Genomic DNA, 22,543 nt, shown 5'->3' on the forward strand with positions numbered 1-22,543 from the left:
ATAAAATTGCAACGACTATCTAGAAACTCCGAATACAATATTGTGAGTTAGTGAGGCGATCTTTAACTTTGATGATCACAAAATTAAATCAGTTTATGAGCAATGAATTGGCGAAGTGAAGAAAAGTCTTCAGCGAAAGGAGCGCCATCTTCCTAGTTATAATGACTGCAGGAGCAGTCTGAAGTGTTAAGTAAATCACTTAAGTGCGTTATTAGCCGCTTCGAGTTGTAAAGATACGACCATTGACGGTGAATTCACGATTTTATGAGGGAGCGATTCGTGAAACGGAAAGTAATCTCCATCTCCGGTGGAAAGTGTTGTTTATGCTAAATCTGAACAGTCTCGCGTCATTGGTTGAGCGAAACACCGGAACCAAGCTGATACCATTTTAGGTAATGCGAATTATTTGTATTATTTTAACTTTTCTCGTAGTTCATCGACTATAAGCTCCATTACCCATACAATTATTAAAATTAGAAATCACCCCGCTGCATTCCCTCTTTTTTCCATCGTTTGCATTTATACCGCAAACGCTGCATTGATTTCTAAATAATGGAAAACTAGTGAAAAAGTGGAGCAAGCAACGAGGAACCAGCGTAAGTGATGGATTGCTTTGTTTATGTAAATGTATCGCATTTGAAATTAAAACTCTTAATTAAAGAGCAAGTAAAGCTTCCGCAATGAGTTGAAATTTGTTGCATAAATAAATTAATGTTCGTTGCTTAACTACGATATTCGCAGTAAATTATAATATTTTTAACATTTTTCATCTTATTGTAGCTAAAAAATATATTTTTATGAATTACGTGAGCGGATGTAATGAAATTCAGGTAAGAGTTTCTCGTGTGGGTGGAAAGTGCGCACTCACTCGTCTGTTTCTTTTGGCGCTCAGATAATTCTCTTTCTTCTGGGTGCGTTGGGAAACTATCGAAATGGGAGCAGATATTTTGCTCATTATTTCTACTCTATCTGATAGGTGTTAAGAAAGGGGACTTAAGATTTCAGAACACTTAAAATGTAAATTTTGCTATCATTCTAAAAAAGAATCTTTCTAAATAATATCCCTTTAAATAAAAAACGATATTAATAGTAGATCTGCAAAGATTAAAATTCTTCCAAAATATGAATTCTTTTTATAAAAAACCGTACTTACAAATGCTTCAATGTTTTGCAAAAATTCAACGCACCGTAACACCGCGGTTTTCTTAAATAAATAAATAACCATGTACCAACAACTTCAAGCGTTTCGAAATTCTACCTTGAATGGTAACGTGGCGGTAATTACATTGCGGTGCACGTTTTCTTCCGATACTTTCTCGATGAACCTATCGAGCTTCTAATTGAATCGTGTAATGATCCCCGTGACCATTCTCGTAGAGATGCCATGACGAGGAAGCGGAGGAGCGCCAAGCCGGAAATCGGAAAGAGCCGCTGGACGAAGTCCCCTTGGGTGTCTTCCGACACGCTCAACAAACTCAATGGCTATGTTTACGTTTCTCCGAGTCATTCTTTCGCTTATACTTGGGACAACTCTGCTCCCAAATACGACCTTAAGTGCGTGGAGCGGAAAATGGCTGTACAAAGAAGCTTTTCTGGTACAGGTAAGTCTGGTGTTAACGAGAAAGTGGAAAATAATTTAAAAGAATTTAGAATTTAAAAATGTGACAATTTTAAGATATTAAAATTTGAAGATTTCAAACTTTCGGAATTAAATTTTTAAATTTCAGATTTCAGAAAGTTTACAATTTTGATTGGCATTTGCAATGTTAGGAAGCAAGGTGCTAACTAATACATTCAGTAGTACTTCATCTTAGTCACTGACAAAATATGGCAATATGTAACACTAGAATTAGGTGTTACTTGTTGCACTTGTAGAATAATTGCATGCAGACTTTTCCGGAAAACAATACAGTTTACAGCATCGGCAACCCTCGTAAATCCAACTTTACGATCATTATACGAACTCTGCTAGGTTTTATTCTTGCATTTGATGAAGCTTTCTTTAATTTTACGAGAGTGAAAGAGCACGTGGTCTAGGATTCTTTGAAACGAGTAGAGAAGGATTAACACTTAGTCGTACTGTGACAGCACCAGTGCTGTCCGTAACAGCGCCAAGAATACTTTTTAGTTCTCTAGCTTTGGCATGGAGCAGCTCACACTTGGCCGTACTTTTTTTTGCAGTACTTCTACTGTAAAATCGCGCTCAGTATTCAATAGCAGTGGTGAAAATATCGTTTCCCTGTTTTCGAATAGAAGGGTTCATACTAGTCCGTGTTTTGTATCGAGAAAATTAAGGTTTCTTTGCAAAGGATATTTGCTTTTCTACTGGAGGCCCCTTGAATTCGATCGAAGGGGACATTTTTTTTCATGATCCTTCAAACACATCATAGGTCTTCTAGCAATGAAATTCCAAGTTCTATATTTTTTATTAGATGCTGTTTTCATGATGAAAATGATAGCAAATATGATATAATTCTGATTATTTTTTCGGATTCTGCTAACTTGAAAATTCTGAAGAATACAGTTTGAATAGATCTGATTGTCAGCGAACTCATGGCTGAAGTACGGTTATGGCACGATCACGGTATGGTTATGTGTGAGCAGATCTTTATACTTAGCTAAATTCATAATTAATTTAAAGAAACACTTAAGCGTTTAACACCCAATAAAATGTATATTATAAATAGTAGTAGAGACTACTATTAGAGATTTTTACTTTAATAGTAGTAGCAGTAGCACAGTAGTAAACAGTAATAGTAAGGTAAAAATCTTTAATAGTAGCAATACTATTACTAAAAAATTTCATTATAAATAATTTATGGGTTTAAATTTTCGAGGTCTAAGCATTACACACTCCCACGCCATGAAATAATCGTTATAGCGCAACAGAAATATTGTAATGCAATTATTACGCACGCTTTGTAATACATAGGCGATCATTAACTGGCGTGAAACGCTTTTGTCTAGAATGGGAGACTATCCTCATGGAATTTCAATCTGTATTTCGTCCTATTTAACCCTCTCTGTTTGCCACCTCTTCTTTCCTTTCTCTCCTCAGCTCTTTCTCTCGGTTCATCGTTAAATTGCAGTATCTACGTTGATCGAAGAAACTTAAAGGGTTCTCACGAGATTAATGCTGACGTAACGATGCTCCGATGCATTCAGCCGAATAAGATTCCCGGTTTCGAAACGTCTAGACTCGAACGATTGCTTAAAACTTGCTCTAAATATCGTGCCATCGGCGGAAAATTGCCTCTCGAGAAGATTCCGCGAGACCATCTTCAGAAAAGTCTATTGCAAGAGGAAAATGAAACAATACTTGGAATGAAAGTTTTGAAAAGAAAACACACAATCATTAAATAAATTGATTCTTCCAACTTAACTATGGTCATTAACTTCTCGAACATGCAGTTCTAATTGAGATTTAATGAACGAGATGTAATAACACGTCAGATTCTATTGCTAAGGCTATATTTCAAAGATAGTAAGTGAATCGGAATGTCCGACGTAACAGTGACGATTGAATCGCCAGCTGTACGCTCCAAAATGCCACCGATCAAGTCACCTTTAATCAAGCCTTCGTAGATTCCTCAGCCTCATTCGACTCCATGTCTCTCGGAGAAAAACGGCAGCAAGAACCTGTAACAAAAAAGGAATTAATGAGTGGTAAAATGAAAATGAAAGATGTTCAGAAGAGTTCAGCAAAAGTTTTACAAAATTACAAAATTTCATTTAAAACATTGGCTAACTTTTCTTTTGAATCGGAAAATTCAAATTTACCTAATACAAGTCCTCACTCGATCGAAGTGATAGCATACTTTCTAACAGCACTCAATAAGCGTTAACATTAAAGAGACTGACAATATTTCGTAAAAGTTGACGTCCTTCATTAAGTTAAGAAGATGTCATGCTATTCGTAATCGACAACTCAATACTTCCACTCTCTTTGACACATTTTCTATAACATTCTACTAATAACCATGCAGTTGAAGTATCCATCAAAATGTCTAACTAACAAAATTTTCGGTAGTCGGTTCGCCCTAGGGATTCTCTAAGCGTGGGTGGCTCTTATTTCTCGATTTCGCGAGCACGAAGCAGAGCTCCCATGAACTCGCCGCCAATGACCTATACCGCTGGCACCTCGTTACACGAACGAGAGGGAAAATCTTCTCCGAGAGAAGGGATTCGCCATTCTCTCCTTTCGTAGTACACCTAGACACACTTATGACCCGGATAGCGAATATGGCAGTCGGGTAACATCCACGGACTCATCCCGTCCGGACATCTCTATTTTACCACCATCCTTCGCGCTCTTTACACGGAGCCCTAAAACCACCCGAGTTCGTATCATTTATAAGTTCGTTCGGCAAAGTACTCGGTTGTCTTGGTTCGTTTTCTCACGTGAAAAGGTTACTGGGAACTAGAGAGTCAGTGGGTCACCTTGAGAAACCTTGGTTCACCTTTTGCTCATCTTTGGAATCCTTCTGGCACTCTGTTCGTCGATACTGACTGAATTGATCCGTAAGTTTTGCATTCACTTGGCAGCTGGACTGTCAAGGTAGTGACACCAATGTGTAGAATGTGATATGTTCATTAATAATATTTGAAATGAACGTTATGAATGAACTTGAAGAATTTTCAGTTTCAATTCTCTTTTAAGTAGAATTGTTGTTCTTCTTTGGGTTGCATCATTGATACTTTTATACGCGAAGCTTGTTCGATTAATGATCAAAAAAGATCTAAAAATTGAATTGATTGCTGTATAAATATTCTTTTGTAGAATTATCATTTTGGTGGTTCAGAAATAAAAGAGCCATTTGACATTTGAACTATCTTTCTACTTTATTACTTCTGAACCACGCTATGTTAATATAGCGACAACTATTTTTTTCCATTGAAAGAAATGTAATAAAGAGCAACTTATTAGTTTCAATGACCTTAATAGAGTTACATATATTATTTATATAGGTATTTTAATCGAGGTAATTTCAAATCCATTAAATCACTATTAGGACTCGATAATGGAAGTCAGGTAATTGTCGCGAAATTATACACATTTCGCATCGGTATTAGTAGATTTCTCAAGCGAAAGTGTTCACCTTGAAAGCAGCTACACCGCAGATTCATCCCGGTTCTTGCGAACGTCTTGGCTTTCCTTTTATGTTCGCAGTCTTCCTGACTCCTTCGTTCGTGCTACGCGCACGTTAATTATGGGTTATTAGAGTTTCTTATGTGAACAGTGATGCAATCCTCGGATTTCGGTGTAGTTCACGCTCAATTTACCTCTCGACACCTCTGCATTTCAAGTAATTTGCTTCTGACCGAGAAATGCATCCAGAAGCTACATTTCTTTTTACTATCTTCTAGTGTTTCCGTATGAAAGCATAATTCAAAGATTACCCTGCTTCTCAAAGGATATAGCTGATACTCTTATTGGCTAATACAGTTATTTAGCTAATAAAATTGAATATAAGTTAAAAAGAAATAGAAATTAAGTTTAAATACAATTACGAATTGAGTTGGACATTATAGAGAACATTTGCTCAATTTAATAATGGCGAGTTCAATAATTAAATAATCTTCAGTGTATATTTATGTACCATTAGATAGGAAGAACTTTCTCTCTATATAATTTTCTTCTTTCGCTGCCAGATTTTTCAATTTTTTTCTTAAGAATCTTGAACCATAAAGTGCTAAATCATCGACTATAAAAGGCGTAGTGATAGCAGAAGCTTATCTGCTTCGAATGAATATCTGATCACGATGTCCCATCAGAGCTCCACTGTTTAAACGTCGAACTCGATCGGGAAGGAGCACGTTCGACTAGCAGAGGATCGATAGGAAAGTAGCGATAATTGCAGAAGCTTGTCACGATATAGCCAAGTATGGGGCACCATTGCAATCGTGAGTCGCGCCCATATTCTCTCGCTCCGCTGACTTTCATGGACCCACTTCGGTAAAAAGCATTGCTATGAATCTTTTATCGTAAATCGAGCGATCAGCTACTGATCTCACATTTCAAACGTTTCGCAAGTCTATTATTTACATGTACAAACTAAAATTTCACTAAACATCGAACTAGGGAATTATTAACAGTCTATCAAAATGTACTTCACTCCAATATTCAAGAAAGCAATACATATTTTGTAAAATGACTAAAAATTTAAATTAAAAAATAATGAATAGAATCTAATAATTACCTACAAAATGTACTTGACAATCTTGATATTCTTCTGTCAGAGATTCAACAATCCAGTTAAAATGTATGTCTTATCTTCTTTTTCTTATATAATTAACGGACTTCGGTCTGTTGATTTAATAAATAAATAAATAAAAACCATTATTGAAACTGCCGTGACCCATATACATGGGTCAGAAAACTGTGAATGTGTTAATATTACTAATCCTAATACCAATTAAAAGTCAAGTTATCTACCTAAAGGCAGGTCATGAACAAGCATTTTAATCTATTCAAAAAATCGTCTTCGGTCATTTAAATATCGTTCACTTTCCATTGCATAACGATTATCAGACCGACCCCGACTTCGTTGCTCCGAGCAAAACGGTTACGCGCGCCAAAGCGATTACGATAACCTGGTGAACTTCGTTGAGAAATCGGTCAACGAAGGTCGACGTATACTCGTAAGTACCTACATGCACACATCGAAATATCCTTTCTTTATAGGTATGGCGAGTGTGGTGCCATGGCTGCTGTCCATGTGCCTGATCGGCGTTCAACAATTCGCCAGCCAGCCTGGAACCAACGCACTTTCCCGTGGTCACGAGGCATTCGGTCAGGAAAGCGTTTCATCGGGATTCCGTTCGGTACGAAGAAATTTCTGTTGTGCAATTTATGAGCAGAAGCTCAACATTGATGGTGATCGACGTTACTTTGTTGAGTATCGATGGATTTGAAAGTACCTCACGCGAGTGTGCAACTATTCATTCTTAAGGGGGGATTCGAGGGTTTGCTAATTTTTACAATTGTCAGTCTGAAGGCAGTATATTTTTAAAAACTAGATTTGAATAATTATATTTCTGAATAAGATGAAAATACTCGCTCAGAAGCTACTGAAGATGTGAGTTGAAGAATAGTACCAGTAGGAACATCATATTCTGACATATTCGGTCCCAATATCTAATTTTGAGCATTTTACGTATCTGGACTCCAGACTCAGAATGTATTAAGTTCACTTGTTTTCTGTGTTATTTAATGCACTTTGGCTCTGGGGTCCAGATATAGTTTTGAGATTATTTGAAGATAGTTAATTTTGGACTTGTCCTATTCTTACATTTACTGGTTCCACCGAGACTTGATTGAGATTCTATTGTACTGTGCACCATTTTATCCAATCAATAAGAACACATTTTTGTCAACGACCAAATCACGTTTCGGATACACCGGTTCTCGTCTGATCACCGAAGTTAAGCAACGTTGGGCGCGGATAGTACTTAGATGGGAGACCGCTTGGGAACTCCGCGTGTTGTTGGCATACACTTTTTTTATCTCTAAATTTTATATTTTGAATCAGTTTATAATATAGAAACTTAAAAAACTTCGTGTAATTTAAATAATCGGACCAACGATTACACTCATCAAGATTGTATCATCGCCAACATCTTCGTCCCTCGTTTTTATTACAGAACTAAGTTCGTATTCGCTTTCTAAGAGTAAATACCATATCCTGGTACTTGGACATTAGCGCTAATTTTATTTAATTTTAAGCTGAAGCGTCGAGATTGCATGTTTCAGTTGTCCACTTACTGGGACATTTGACATCTTAAATATTCAAGTATTGGATCATTTACCTTATGCTGAAGCTCGTAAATTTTGGCTATTGTAGGTTGTTAAAGTGACTCTTGACCTTTTTGTATACCGCGAGATTAACGAAATTGAACACTATAGCTCTTTTTTAATATCCAATTTTATCAAATTTGCCACTGAACATAGTTTAATCACTTAGCGAATGCTATCTACGTTTTGTAAGTGCACGAGAAAGTATCGTCCATTAGTAATCCTTCAGTCCAGAGTTTGAGGAAAGTGATCTCTCAAGATCCCTATCATTACTAATACTATTCTAACTGTTATAACCCATCACACTGTGAATAATTTCACCAAGCATTCTCAATGTTTTTCTCCAGTCCCTGAGGAATTACAAGACCCTGATATCGAACCACGACGAGTTTCCAGGGCACATAACCTGTCCAGAGCATACAGACACTACAGCGAGCGACGAGAATTCAGTGGACAGGTTGCCCACGACTCCCGAATACCAGAATCACCTGTACGGCTCAACACCTGACTCGAACGAGTACTTTTCACGGTCCCTCGAGAGGAACAGGTTTCATGCGAGACCAGCAGGAAGGAATCCGAACAGACTCAAGGCGGACCCCTATTCGGTGAATCAGCTCGAATCTCACGGGTTCAATTACGACTCGGGTCGAGGACACGTCGAGAATGATTACGTGGGCCCCGCCATGGAGCTGGTGGGTTCGATGTCTCAATGTCAACTCGAACACTTGGAATAAATTAATCTTATTATCGAGCGTGACATCGCTTCGGTCATTCACCTATTACTTTTCCTTTCACTGGTGCTTTTAAGTATCCAATAGTCCAAGCGTTGAACTTCTGGTTTTTTTTTTAAATTTTCATATCTCTTCAGGTGTGGCATATGATCTTCATTGTTTTTACAGGTTTATGCGTGGTCTACTGTAGATTTCACGTATAACAGTATCGAGGCTCGAGATTCGGCAATCTATGATGGAGAGTACATTGCGGAAAACAATTTGCCACTTGGTCTTGAGATTTGGAGGGACAAGGTGTTCATAACGCTGCCGAAGTGGAGAGACGGCATTCCGGCGACGTTAGCCACTGTGCCCAAGCACTCGAAGACGAAGAGCCCAAAATTGTCACCTTACCCTGATTGGGGATGGCATCAATCAGGTTTGTCATATCGGACATGTGTTACAAGAGTGACACAACTCAAAAAAGTATGTCTTCGAGTAGAAGCAAGAAACTATTTATGAGTTTGGGAGATAATTATTTATTAAATGCATGATATTAACATAAAGAGTGGTTTTACTTAATGAAAGTTGTTTGATTTGAATAATTAGTCCAAAAAGTAGTTATGCATTAACGAGTATTTGCATTAACCGATTTAAATAATTTGTGATTTACATTTGAAATATTCTTTGCATACATTTTATAATTTTAAACTTTAAGTAGAAGTTTTTATAATGAATACAGGTGCATTTACTAAACTGATTTATAGCTGTAATAAAACAATCATATTTTTTGAGTTGTCACACTTTTGAAATACATATGCAGTATGCTTTTCAAGTAAAGTTAGCTACTTTACTAATTATTATTAACTTTCTTCCAAAACTCAAAATTTCCACTTTTAGGGAACTGCGAGGGCTTGACGTCAGTCTTCAGAGTCCAAGTAGACGAGTGCGACCGTCTGTGGGTCCTAGATTCAGGCAAAGTGGACGTTGGAAAAAGTCCCAAGCAGGTGTGCCCTCCAGCGATCGTCATATTCAACCTGATCACTGACACACCTATCAGGAAATATATTATACCTGAAGACCAAGTGAAGGAGGACTCCCTGTACACGAACATCGTCGTAGATATCCGAAACGAGGACTGTGGCTCTGCAGTAGCGTACGCCTCAGATGTCTTCAGATACGGACTATTGGTGTACGACTTCCAAACGGATTCCTCCTTCAGGATTCAGCACCATCTGTTTTTCCCTGATCCTCTAGCTGCAAAGTATGATGTTCATGGTATCAAATTCCGCTGGACCGATGGGATCTTCGGGATAGCCTTGAGTCCTGTGGATATCCACGGCGACAGAACTCTGTTTTTCCATCCGATGTCCAGTTTTCGAGAGTTCGCCGTGTCTACGTCTGTCTTGAAGGACAAGAGGAATATTGAAGCTAACTCAGACTACTTCATGCCGATTGGGAGGCCCAGGGCCAAGGATTATGGGCACTCCTCAGGGTCGGTTGTAGATAGAAATGGCGTCATGTTCTTCAACATGGTCACTAGAGACTCCGTCTGGTGCTGGGACACCAGGAAAGAATACATTCCACAGAATCTCGGGGTTATTGGCACTAATAATGTGTCGTTGGTGTTTCCAAATGATATCAGGGTCGATCATGAGTACGACCAGAACGTTTGGGTCCTTTCTAACAGGCTGGCCATGTATCTCTATGGGAGTATTGATAATAGTAAGATTAATTATAGGGTGTACAGGGCGAACGTTAAGGAAGCTGTTAAGGATACCGTCTGCGATCCTTATCACATTGTGCCTGGTTCTGAACACGGCTATGACGAAACTTGTTGAATGTTGAGGAAGCTTTAGAAAACTTGAAGAAAATTTGCTTGCGAACTTTAAGAAAATTGTCAGAAATATGAGAGAAAGGAGGGCTGGGTTATGCTATCTTGTTACCTCAGGAAGACGATGGTGAAGAATGTTATCGCTCAGCGTGACAACTACCTCGAGTTCATTATCTTCAGAAGTAACAAGATAACACAGTGTCATTGTCATTGTAATTAATTCTGTAACCGTTTCGTTTGTAGGGAACACTATTTTTTTATTGTAATTTTCAAATTAGGAACATTGTCAGTTGTCTCTCACTTATGAGATCTTATCTTCTTTTGTAAGTAGTAATGGTCATAATAGGAAGAATATAGAAGGTTCGCTTGATATACATCTTTGTGTCATAATTAGCCTTCGATTTTAATATTAAGATAAATATTTATAAGTAGACTGTTAACGATGACCATTACTCTTTATCAATTCATGCATTATGTATTGAACTGTTTCAGTTTAAATGAATGGCGATACGTTTAATGAATCACTGTAAAAAAAGTTACGAAACAATAAAATACATCTTTTCGTCACACGTAAACGACATTATGCAGTCGAAAAAATTTACAATCTGACGAAATATTTATTACTCAAATACTGAAGCTCACCTACAAAATACAACAAGAATGATGAAATACAACGTGAATGAACAGTGTTTATATTACAAGGAGGAAAACTTTGTTGAAACTAAAAGAAATGCTTGTAAATTATTTTCAGAGATAAAACTCGTTTCTACTACTGTAAAAAAAGAAAAATTAAAAAGTTGAAGATATAAAACAAAGATTTGTTAAATTTATTTTCATTGAGCTTCTTGATCAGACGCAATCGAGAATTCATCTAACGAATTTTCAGTCAAATCTATTGAGTGACCAGTGCTTCCCGACAGTTCTGACGGTCTCGTGTAAGTGGAATTGAAGCTGTCAATTTCTTCCAGGTTCACTTCCAAGGATTTAGGTGAAACTACTTCTGTCTGTTCAACAGAGTTTCTACTCTCCTCAACGTTTTCCTGTTTAGAAACGCCTTCTTCAGAACTTGATGTACCTTGTTTTAAAGATATTACATTTTTCATGTTCAATGCCTTTTCAGAGCTTTCCTCGTTACTTTTTAAAAGTACAATTTTCGATTCTATTTTCGAGTCACTCATCTGATTTTCTTCAGATTCCAATACTTCTTCTCTGGTTTCCGCTTTGACGCTAATATTCAATTGATCTTCGCATAATTTTTGGCAATTGTCTTCCATCAGAAGCTTCAACGAACTAGAATCTTCGACTCCTTCAAACCGAAACGTCCTGATTTCTTCTTCAGTTTTGAGCAGTTTTCGTTCCTCGAGGTCAAAAATGGACACCGATTCGTTAGCAGCTGTTTCCATAGGCTTAGAACTACTTTCTCCTCCTACTTTGACTTGGCTATTGAATAAAATGTAGTTAAGTCGTTCGTTGACACTTTCTTGGTCATAGCAAGGTCGCTGAGAGAGCTCACTGCATTTTGAAGCATGTGTGCTCAAGTTCATCGACATTTCTTCAATTTCTGTTGCGATTTCATCGCTGTCGTCTTCACTTCTGGTTTCCATAATGTTTGGCAATGCATTGATGCCAGTTGAACTCAAAATTCGACGCAGACTTCTGTCTGAATAAGAATCGTCCATTTCTTCAAGATCGGTAGTTGAATGTTCAGTAGAATCATCTTCATCATTTTCAGATACTTCTGTCAGTGTTTCAATGAACTTTGCTTTTTCGAGAAGCGTGGAGGTAGAAGTAGACACAGTATGAACTTCGAAAGGCTTTAAGGTTGAAGTGGTTCTTGAAATATGCGCAAAGGAACAGATTTTTTGATAAAAGTATCGGATATAGAAAAACATAACGATGAACCAAAACATTATAACAACTTTTATAGTCACTTCTGGTTCTGGGTTAACAATATTTTTCTCTTCATGGTCAGTTTCCATATTCATGGGTGACAGTTGCTTGCCGCCTTCTATCTCTTCAGCAGCGTCATCATACTCTTCATTATTTATATTTAACATCTCTCTCTCAATTTGGTCTCTGAATTCGTCGAGTTCGATATCAGCTTCTTTGATGGGCTTTTTCGTTTCTTCGGTTGTCATATCATCTATGATGGTTTCACTTCTAATACTTTCCTCAGTCTTTAATCTTTCAACTATGATACTCTCTTCATTACGTATGTTCTCAGCTTCAGTATCTTCTGTAGTCTCTATGTCTTCGTCTAACGTAATTCCATCACTCGTTTGATTCTCAGTATTTTCTTTCCAGATTATATATTCAGTCTCTTCTTCATTCGACATATTCAATGTCATTATGTTAAATGTTTCATTTAAAACTGGCATTTTTTTAGTACAACTATTGTCATTAGAATTTGAAGAATCTAAATATAGATCTACTGAATCAGTCACTGAACAGATATCAAAATTGTTTTCAGAAGTCGCTAATGTATTGTCCGTCAAAGTGTCAGACTGTTGATCCAACTCTTTAGCTAATTCTTCATTATAAAAAGTATTTTCGGAATAAAGAGGTACTGAAGAAAGCTCTTCAGCACGTCTCATTTCAATATCCTCGTTCATTTTCCTTTCCATTTTATTATTCTCATCTTCTTCCTTCTCAATCGAAGGAACTAAATTCATTCCAACCATATCCCCATACAGAATCCCAGCACTCATCTGCTGAGAATCGTCATTCGAAACAGTCAGAACTTCCTGAATAAGTTTAGACCTATCAATCACAATGGGAAACTTAATATTCGTAAATATATCTTCTTTAATGAATCTCAACGTATCGTCCCCATCCTTGGAACATTCTTCCTTTTCTTCTTCAATCTTTTCCTGCTCCTCGACATCGTCAATCTCCAAATTTTTGATTTGAGCGTCGCTGTTCATAAGATCCTGAAGAAGGTCCAATCTCTCGCCAGAAAAGTTAGTCACATCGAGACCGCGGATGTTGAAGATTTCGGCGATGGAAGACAGAATGTCACTGATATGCAGCTCGCTGACACTTGGTTGCTGGAATCCCTCTACTCTGCTGAAACCATCGACAATCCCTGCCTCAGCATTCATCGAGGACTCGTCATGGTCAATGGTAATGATGCAGAGATCGCAGTTGCCGTCTGGCTGGTTTCTGTTCTGCGTTTCGCGAAGGGTAGCTAGAATTGTTTCTTCGAATATGTTTCTTTGATGGGACATCAGTGGAAGCTCATCTATGAACACATCTACTGTCTCATTGCTGGATCGACAGACGAACTCGTTAAACGACGATTCTAAGTGATTGTCGTTGACTATGTCTTCTATGGCAATGGTGTCATGCGGAAAATCCAACAGGGAGTCCATGGACTTGTAGAAGAAGGCGTTGTGAACTAGTCTCGCGGTTCTGTCATCAACAATGTCCCTGGGACGACTTTTGCCCTGCGCGTTGGTGTTAGCCAATACGATACCATGAGTAAGATAACTCACGTCAATATTCCTGGTGAAGTCTGTTAGGTCTGATCTTCTTCGGTCTCTGGTATGATCGATTCCCGTTGGTTCAGCTACTTCATTCTTGTTTTCTTCGGTTGTTGATCGAATTTCAGTTACTTTCTCCCCACATATAGACCCTGAAGAAGGAATCGTTGGCAGTGTTATAATTTCAGGTCCTTCATTTCTTCGGTTTTCACTTTCTTCTGTGCCCAGTGATTCTTGCATGTGCTCTTCGATGTTTAGGTTTACTGGAAAAAGAATATCAGTATAAGTAAAATTTTCAACCATTTATTCAACAATTTTAGAAGTAATACTGTATAAAATTTTCTTACCAGCGAATGCAACTGCAACTTCGTTAGTGTGATCAACAGTGCTTGAAGACCAACTGGAAACGACATCTTGATTTACGGTGGACTTTATAGTCATCAGAAGCTTATCTTTGGCGTCAGAACTTGTTGAGTCTGGGAATTAAAAATAAAAAATCTTTTCACAGCCATACTCAAAAGTAAACTCAACAGTATTTATTACCTGTTGTAGTTTTAACTCTAGGTAACTGATCTAAAATAGTAGGTGCAGCGGAAGTAATAGGTTGATTCCTAACGTCTTCCTTGGCAGGTGTCCTTTCCAATTCACGACCCTTCTGCGTGCCCTCAAGCTTCTTACTAGAACTAACCGACAAATTCTCTTCATGTACCAGTTTTCTGGGCTTGCTGTATTTCGTGTACTGTTTCCTGGAGTCTATATCTGCAGCAACTTTGCTTTTCTTCGCGTCCTGCTTCACCTGGCCACCATACAATCTATCAAAGTTGTCCAGCAATCTATCGGTGATTTTATTAATGCTCTGCAGCTTCGAGCAAGGGTGCTTGTCGTTCAGTATGTTAAATGACCTCGCACCTGGTGCTTTCAAAGGTAACTTAGTGTCTTTGACTGAGGGATCAGTTTCCGTCGTCGCATCGACCAAGAGATTCTCCTTGTTTAAGTGTTCCTCCTTCGCCACGCGTGCTTCCTTAAGATCCTCCTTCTTGCCACGATTCAAGGTACTTTTCTTCATCTGTGAATGTCCTTTTGGCGCTTCAATAACGCGGTCCATAGCATTCCTGTTAAAGGATTTTTTCTTAGCCTCCAGATCTCTCTTGTCCTTCAGCAGAGTGACTTCATTGTAGGCCTTCAGAGCTCTCATCTCCCGAGCTTCTTGCTCTTCTACAGACTTTACATGATTCTTCGCCTTTGATGTCTTCAAACCGTAAAAGGATTGTCTGTCTGCTAATCGCTTAGGCTCCATCAACTCCTGCGGCTTTCTGTTCGCCGATGACTTCTTCGTAATTATCTGACTGTTACTTTCTTTCTTAATCTTCTTCGGGTACAGAGGTGGCTTTCTTCTGAACACCATGCTCTCAACATCTGTCGCGCGAGTCACTTGCGCCAGTGTAATCGTCCCGAAATTGTCAATTTTCTGTTTCCTCGAACTTTTCTGGTTCTCATCCTTTTTGTCGAATCTGGACTCCGAAGACGCGCAATACTTTGCTTCCAGTTTTTGCATCTTGCAGTCGCAAATGCTTTTGTCTGACTGCGACTTCGTCAGACTAGGTTGCCTCTTCGGCTCCTCGTTTGGTGTTTTGTTGGGAACCCGACGCCAGAAATCGATGGGTGACCTGGAACGATCTTTTGACACTGAGAAACATGATTCTGTCTTACTGCTTGAGTGTATGGAACGCTTATTGTTGATTGAAATTGTGCTTCCACTTTGATCCTTTAAGCGTCTACGTCTCTTGCGCTTCCTAGCCTCTGCTATGCTGTTGAAGGAGTCTTTCGGGAAAAAGTCGTCGTATGTTTGCGTGTGGACGTCTTTTACTGAAGGCGATGCAGAAACTTTTGCGACGTTCTTTGTTTTTTGAGACACCTGGTGTTGGTGTTGCTTGCTCGCTTTCACCTCTTGAGAATCTTCCGCTTTTGGAGACGATTTCGAGGACTCTGAAGCTGAAGCTTCGTATCTGGATAATGATAAACGACTTGAACATTTTAAGAATACTTTTTATTTATTTATATCGCTAATTTAGAATTTATATCATTAAAAAATTTCTATTAATGTCATACCTTTCCCTTTTCATAGAATCTTCTATCGTTAAATTTTGGATCCCTTCGATAATGTGGTCTACGTCCTTTGAGAATGTAGTTGTGAGTAGCATCTCAAGGCTCCCTTGACTGGAGAAAAGATTCCACTTCTTCTTCTCCATCTGCTGGAGCAAGCATTGCAGTTCTGTGTTGTTGTCGAAGTCTTTCTCGTAGCAGCCGTCGAAGACCTTCATGGAGTCCTTGTAGAACCTTGGAATAGTGGAGTCACCAGAAGACTCGGGAAGATTCGAAGTATTCTTCGAAGTGTTGTTCTCTGTATTTAGTGCTGAATAGAGATGCAAGTTACTCTTCTGAATGGAACACGCACCTTAAATCGTAAATACTTCTTTTTGGAAACTGCAATTGTAATTTTCGTCTACTTCGAATGAGAAAAGCTTCAATTTGGCAAAGATAAAAAACAATAATACTAAAGACATACCATCCTCAGCAGAGGACTTCGAAGCCACCATCATCTCCACCACCTGCTTCTCAGTCTTCGATTCCTCATTTTCCACTGGTTTGCTCTTCACCGTGGTATCTGTACTCACTATCACATTTTTAGTTTGCGCCAGGTCCTCCAGATCACTTGATAAATCCTGTAAATCCTTCAACGCACTTCGATAATTAGAGAACATGTTTGAACGAAGATTTGGCCTGTTCTCTTCAATTTTCACAGTGGTCAAACTCTGTACCAACTTATCTTCCGTAGGAACACTCTTCTCATCGCTCTGATTATTTTTAATGCTCTTCAGTATCTGTAGGTCATTCTTCAATAATTTTTTCATAAGAGGAGAACTGCCGCTCATCATGAAGTCATTCTTCGTGTTGGTAACATTGCAAGAATATACATGAGATCCATCGATCGTATTAACAGGATCTTCTAGGAACTTTTCAGTGTCCTTAATAGCTCTTGTATTGTCATTACTTTTCTTGGGCGTAGAAGTCCTTAACGAGGTGTTCTTAACTATGCAACAATTTTCTTCAATTTCTTTAAAGGGATAATTAGGCAACAGGCAGTTACAGTTGAGGAGAGTTTGGAGTTTCATGGGACTGCAGCTCTTCTCCACGCTCTTCTTGCTCTGTCGAGAGCAACAGAGTTTCGCTACCTCTCTCCTCTTCAGAAGTTGGCTGCTCGCTTTGGTGTCGTTCACGTGACACGAAGGGCACAGCTTCATCTGTTTCGTTCTCTTCGGGTCGAGTTGCTCTGTTCCATCCCTCTTCTTCCTTGCAAGGCGCCGTTCGATTGCTGTACTTTTTTCCTGAGGATGTTTTTCTTCAGCTTTTGGTATCTCGATTGGAAGATCCTTCTTCGGGGATAAAACTGCTTTCATCTGGAGCAAGTTGGGAAATTAATATTGTTACACTTTTCACGTGAAACATTTCAATGTTAATATTTTATATTCTGTCTTTTGTTATGTCGATCATGTTTTTTCTGCGGTAATGAAAATATTACTTTTTTAATATAGAGGATCAATAAATGCTAACGATGCAAGATCAACATTTTGAATATACAGTAGTATAATAACTCGGCTTAACACGAGACTTAAGCCTGAAATATTTTCTTGATGGCTAATTCTATTACATTGTTTGTAGTAGACTATTATTAACCCTCAACTGCACTGATGGAATATGTATTTTTTCAAACATTATCAATGCACTTCACGAATAATTCTTAACACTAATTCCAATGCGACGCACGAAACAATGTGACTTAACTAAAAATTACGATAAGAAAATTACCAACAAATATCTAATGCATGGGTTCTGCAGGATCCCATAAGAGCAGTTAAATGTTCAACCATAGTTTACGTCCCAATCCAAATTCTACTTTACTTTTATCATTATTAAGTATACCTAATACTCGAAACATTGAATGAAAAAACAGAGAATAATTGAATCAGTAAGTTGAAGAATAGTACAAATCCAAAAACGACAATTTTGAGATATTTGATTCCAATATATAGCACTGTGTATTTTACTTATTTGAACCCCAGAAGCAGAGTTTAAGTCCACTTATTTTCTGTGTGACTTAATAAACTTTGGCTCTAGGGTGCATATATAGATTGGAGATTACTTGAAAATAGCTAATTTTAGACTTATCCAATTTCTTAACTCACTGGTTCAGTTGAGACTTGGTTAATCGAGATTCTACTGTACTGTGAACAATTTTATCGAATTAATAAGAATGCTTTTTCGTCAACGACCACATCACGTTTCGGATACACCGGTTCTCGTCTGATCACCGAAGTTAAGCAACGTTGGGCGCGGATAGTACTTAGATGGGAGACCGCTTGGGAACTCCGCGTGTTGTTGGCATACATTTTTTTATTTCTCTACCCTACATTATATTCTAAATCAACCTATAATCCCCAGAAACTTAATAAACTCCGTCTAATTTAAACATTCAAGTATCAACGATTACACTCACCGAGGTTGAATCATTGTCAACATCTTCATCCTTCATTTTGATTACAGAACTAAGTTCGTATTCGCTTTCCAAGAGCAAATACGGATTTATGTCCTTTCTATTAATCTCGAGAGATACTTCAGACATCGTCTCTGTCAATCTTTTATTCTCTTCCCTTGTCCTAATCCTGATACGCGCTTCCTCGATGTCCTTCTCTGTCAACCCGAGTATCTTCATGGTTTTCTGAGCTAGTGTCAAATTAGGATCCTCAAGAATTCTCGAGATCGTATCCTGTGTGTCATAAGTTTCGTAACTTTCGTTGGAGAGGAGAGTGGTCAACGATCTCGTCCTGTACTTCGAATCTTCTATCTTCGCGCAGAGGCGGCTGCTGATTAGGTTCGTGTCGCTCCTCATCGTTCTTCTCAGCGTTCGTAACTTCTCGATGTAACGCAGTTGCAGGAATAGGCAAGAGTTTGAGTACCAGTTGTAACAGGCCAATACTGAAAATTTTCCGAGTTTCTGACGTGAAGAGTGGAAAAGAAAAGTTGTGCCTTGCGGCAGTAGAGCCTGGATTACTGATGCTTGATATGGTCTGTCGAGCATCTGTAATCCGAGGTGGGTAGGGAATTTCTGATTAAATTGAGTACAGAATATATCCACTTCTGTGCATAAGTATTTGGACACGTTCACATTCTTGGAAGTAGATGAAATATACTTTTTAATTTATAGTAATTGGTATCAAATGTTATTATTATCGGTATTTGTAAGCCTTATACAATAGTTCACAGATACAAGGTCTATAGCCAAAACTATATCAGACAATTTTACTTGGAGTGTATTTTATTCAGTTTCAATCATGTGAAAGCGTCCAAATACTTGTGCACAATAGTGTACATATCACACATGTACTTTAAAGTAACACAACTCAAAAAAACATGAATTTTTAATTGGAACTATATATAATTTTAGTAAATACTAAGTTTATTGTAAAAAGTTTATTAGTTAAACATCAAAAGTGTAGAGTTTATTTAAAAAACTCTTCAAATATAAATTACAAATTATTTAAATAATAACAAGAAGATCATCTAATGCAACACATAACTATTTTTTAATAAATAATTTTCTCCTAAACTCAAATGGTTTTTGCATCCCCTGAAAAAACATACTTTCTGAGTTGTGTTATTTTTAAAATATATATGCGACATGTTCCTAAACTACACGAAACTGAAATTTTGTATCGTTTACTCACTCAAAGGCACGAACTTGACAAGGATGAACTCCAGGAAAACAATAAGGGAAAACTGTGTTTCGTACCAAATCAGAAGACCAATGACGATCACAATAACTTCGAGGACGACGTTCTTAAAGAAGCTGAGGATTAACCAGGGTAGTAACAAGTTCGGTCGGCTCCAGGTGATTATGGGGTAAATATTCGTTATGTACGTGAACGTGTAAACGTGGGCGATAACGATTCGTGTTATCACGATCCATGATAGAACTGCAAAAATTCAAGTCGATTATTCTTATGTAAATACATAAAATGAGACAAAAATCGAGGATAAATACCATCAATTATAATTCGATGTATAAATAATTATAATTTATACATAGGATGTATAAGAAATAAATTATAATTATTTTGTACATCCTATGTATAAATTATAATTATTTATACACCCTAATGCATATATAACGACCAAATGACCATTTCATGAGTTTTACGACGTTTAATGGGTTCAATATTGCCACAGAATATCGATCTTCCATTGATGCCGTAAAATATAGGCTCAGAAAGTTGAATTGTAATAATTTCCATTTTTACGTCACCCCCAAATTTGCTTTAACATACTTATTTAATGTTTCTTTCGCTTGTGTGTTTAATGAATTACTTTGAAGAAAGACTGACTCTACAGGCCAGAAAAACTGACCAGTTTTAATCGTGTCCTCGCCGATAGTATCGAGAATTAGCGTCTTTTGGGACAAAGACAAATTCCAGATTCGTTCGAGCTTGTTCGTCCATTTTAAGGGACTCCAATCCAACGTGCTGTTAACCTGCACAGGATAAGGTTGAGAAAAGAATTATATTCATCTACGTCTGCGTTACTACACTCTTTGCCAATTCGAGACAAACAAAAAGAAAAAGATAAACAATACTAAAATGCAGGGTGAACAGTTCGTAGGCTTGGCGAATATAGGTAAAAACTTGAAAAAACATGAAGGAAGTAGGAAATGGCGCCTCGCCAGGGACTCCATCGCTTTATATAGTAACAGCAAGAAATTTACCAATAAATATCCAATCCTCCATCTCATTATCACAGGCCTAACAACGTTTATGCTCATCCTCTAGCCACGGAGGAACTCAATGCGCGCAAACTCCCTTAAAGCGTGGAGTTGAAGGTTACGGAAGGTTAGAGGTGGAAATGCCGAGAGAAATAGCAGTCAGTGACCAAAAAATAGACTTTTACGATTACGATCAGTACGTACCAGTCCCACGAGGTTCATTATCAGCAATTCTGTTTGAAATGAAAGACCAAGCAAACGGCCGAGGAAGCTAGGCATCAGGAACACGAAACTTTCGAAGGAGCCGGAAGACCAGCGAGTCGTCGATTCCACGAGAGCCGATCATCGTCGACCCGGTCCGGCGGATCTGGAAATCTTGATTACTGGAACCTCTGTCTCGAGGAACGAGCGACACAACAATTTCTAGGGACGCTGTTCGTCCACCGACACGTTAATTTTGACACGCTAGATGGTTCTCGACCACGGTCTATGGAATGCTTGTCTGGGATAAAAATTGAAAGTCGACCGATGAGAACAAGCGACGTGAGGGGCTTAGCACGCGCCATGGGCACCGATGGTAACAGGAGTGTGGCCAGTTCTGCTAAATATTCCTCTTTTTAAAAAGCAGATAATTTTTTGTGAAGCAAAAGAACAAACAGTAAGAACAGGGCACAAGAATTTTGAAACAGTAACAGAAAGTTAAATGCTTTTGTTAATTTTCTTAGAAAATCTGGCACTGTTGTATCTGGATTAGTGATTGAAAGAGTTATCGAATTCTTTAATAGATTCTATTCAGAATATGTACCATGGAACATCTTTAAAGAAGTTATCACATGATAAGTTCTTGAAAATAAAAGTTTTAGTTTAAATAGAACTTATACAAATTTTTCTGAAACAAAAACAGATATTTTATTCGTCAATATTAAAAAAGTTCTGAATCGTTCTCACAAATACTGAATATCTATTATTTAGTAAACGGTGTAAGCGTAAATATCACCAAATAAAACTCGTGTGTGTTACGTAAATAGACAAATGTTTATTCTTAAGAATAAGTCTGTTTCTTTTTGTCCAATCACAATTATTCCACATAATTTGATTATTGCACTGAACCTAGGCGACTCTATTTGCATCGTTCGGACGGTCTTGCAACGCACATGTGTAACCACAGAGCTCCCATCAAGGGAAAATAAATCCCTCATGCTGTGGTGTGTGATCGGTTACCTATGAAAAGCCCTCATTACGCGTTAGCGCGTGATCGGCAGCGAAGATATTGAAAAAGTACACGAGTCAGACTCGTTGAAAAAGGTGAAGGGTTAATAAAACAGTTTAGACTCTCTCAACTATTTCTCTTAGGTGATCCTTCGAAACACTTTACTTTCGAAGAATCGTCTACACATGTTAACTTTGAGATAAGTATTCTAAGAGTGAATCGGTTGTAGAATCTTATCATCAAATTAGAATACAACATTGAAAATAAACTGGACTTGTTTATTCTCAAAAGAAGATTACAACAATTTCATATCACCTATTAAATATTGCAGCATTAACAACAAGTGCTATTTTGGACAGTAATGATGAATAGGATATATCTCGTATCCCAAATATTATTAATTAAATTGTCGATGACAAGACCGTAAAATAAGACACCGCAGTCTGTGTGATCTGGAAGAACAAGACTAAATTGCTGCAGTTTTCAATACTTAAATACTATGAATTATTTTATCCTTTCATATTCACTCATTAAATATGTAAAGTGTTACATACCGAGAGGAAGGTTTCCATATTCAATGGCGTTAGTTTCAGAGCAGTGAATATGAACGGTGAAGCACTCCTCATAATCAAAATCTGGTATATGACCCGAGATTTAGTGAAACACTTATACCACATGCATTTCAACCTAGCCTCGTG

General features: G+C 37.9%; 1 protein-coding gene and 2 pseudogenes across 1 annotated transcript; all 3 read left to right on the top strand.

The window, feature by feature from the left end:
* Positions 1 to 1,384: 1,384 nt before the first annotated feature.
* Positions 1,385 to 11,133, top strand: Y-h (yellow-h). Its single transcript, XM_076392878.1, has 5 exons — positions 1,385 to 1,601; positions 6,686 to 6,825; positions 8,143 to 8,487; positions 8,695 to 8,944; positions 9,406 to 11,133. Exons 1-5 carry the CDS (start codon positions 1,385 to 1,387, stop codon positions 10,344 to 10,346), a joined length of 1,893 nt encoding a protein of 630 aa, XP_076248993.1. The 3' UTR covers positions 10,347 to 11,133.
* On the top strand, positions 7,373 to 7,493 carry LOC143188564 (5S ribosomal RNA; annotated as a pseudogene).
* Positions 11,134 to 18,143: 7,010 nt separating the features above from the next.
* Positions 18,144 to 18,264, top strand: LOC143188556 (5S ribosomal RNA; annotated as a pseudogene).
* Positions 18,265 to 22,543: the final 4,279 nt, after the last annotated feature.

Source organism: Calliopsis andreniformis, chromosome 2, assembly GCF_051401765.1.
Source record: "Calliopsis andreniformis isolate RMS-2024a chromosome 2, iyCalAndr_principal, whole genome shotgun sequence".
Taxonomy (NCBI): Eukaryota; Metazoa; Arthropoda; class Insecta; order Hymenoptera; family Andrenidae; genus Calliopsis; species Calliopsis andreniformis.

What these genes read in the sequence shown, in the direction of transcription:
- Y-h (XM_076392878.1), top strand. Translation starts at nt 1,385, where the DNA reads ATGACGAGGAAGCGGAGGAGCGCCAAGCCGGAAATCGGAAAGAGCCGC. An exon ending in AAGAAGCTTTTCTGGTACAG is followed by an intron (nt 1,602 to 6,685) that starts GTAAGTCTGGTG and finishes CTTTCTTTATAG; the next exon opens with GTATGGCGAGTGTGGTGCCA. An exon ending in TTGGGGATGGCATCAATCAG is followed by an intron (nt 8,945 to 9,405) that starts GTTTGTCATATC and finishes TTCCACTTTTAG; the next exon opens with GGAACTGCGAGGGCTTGACG.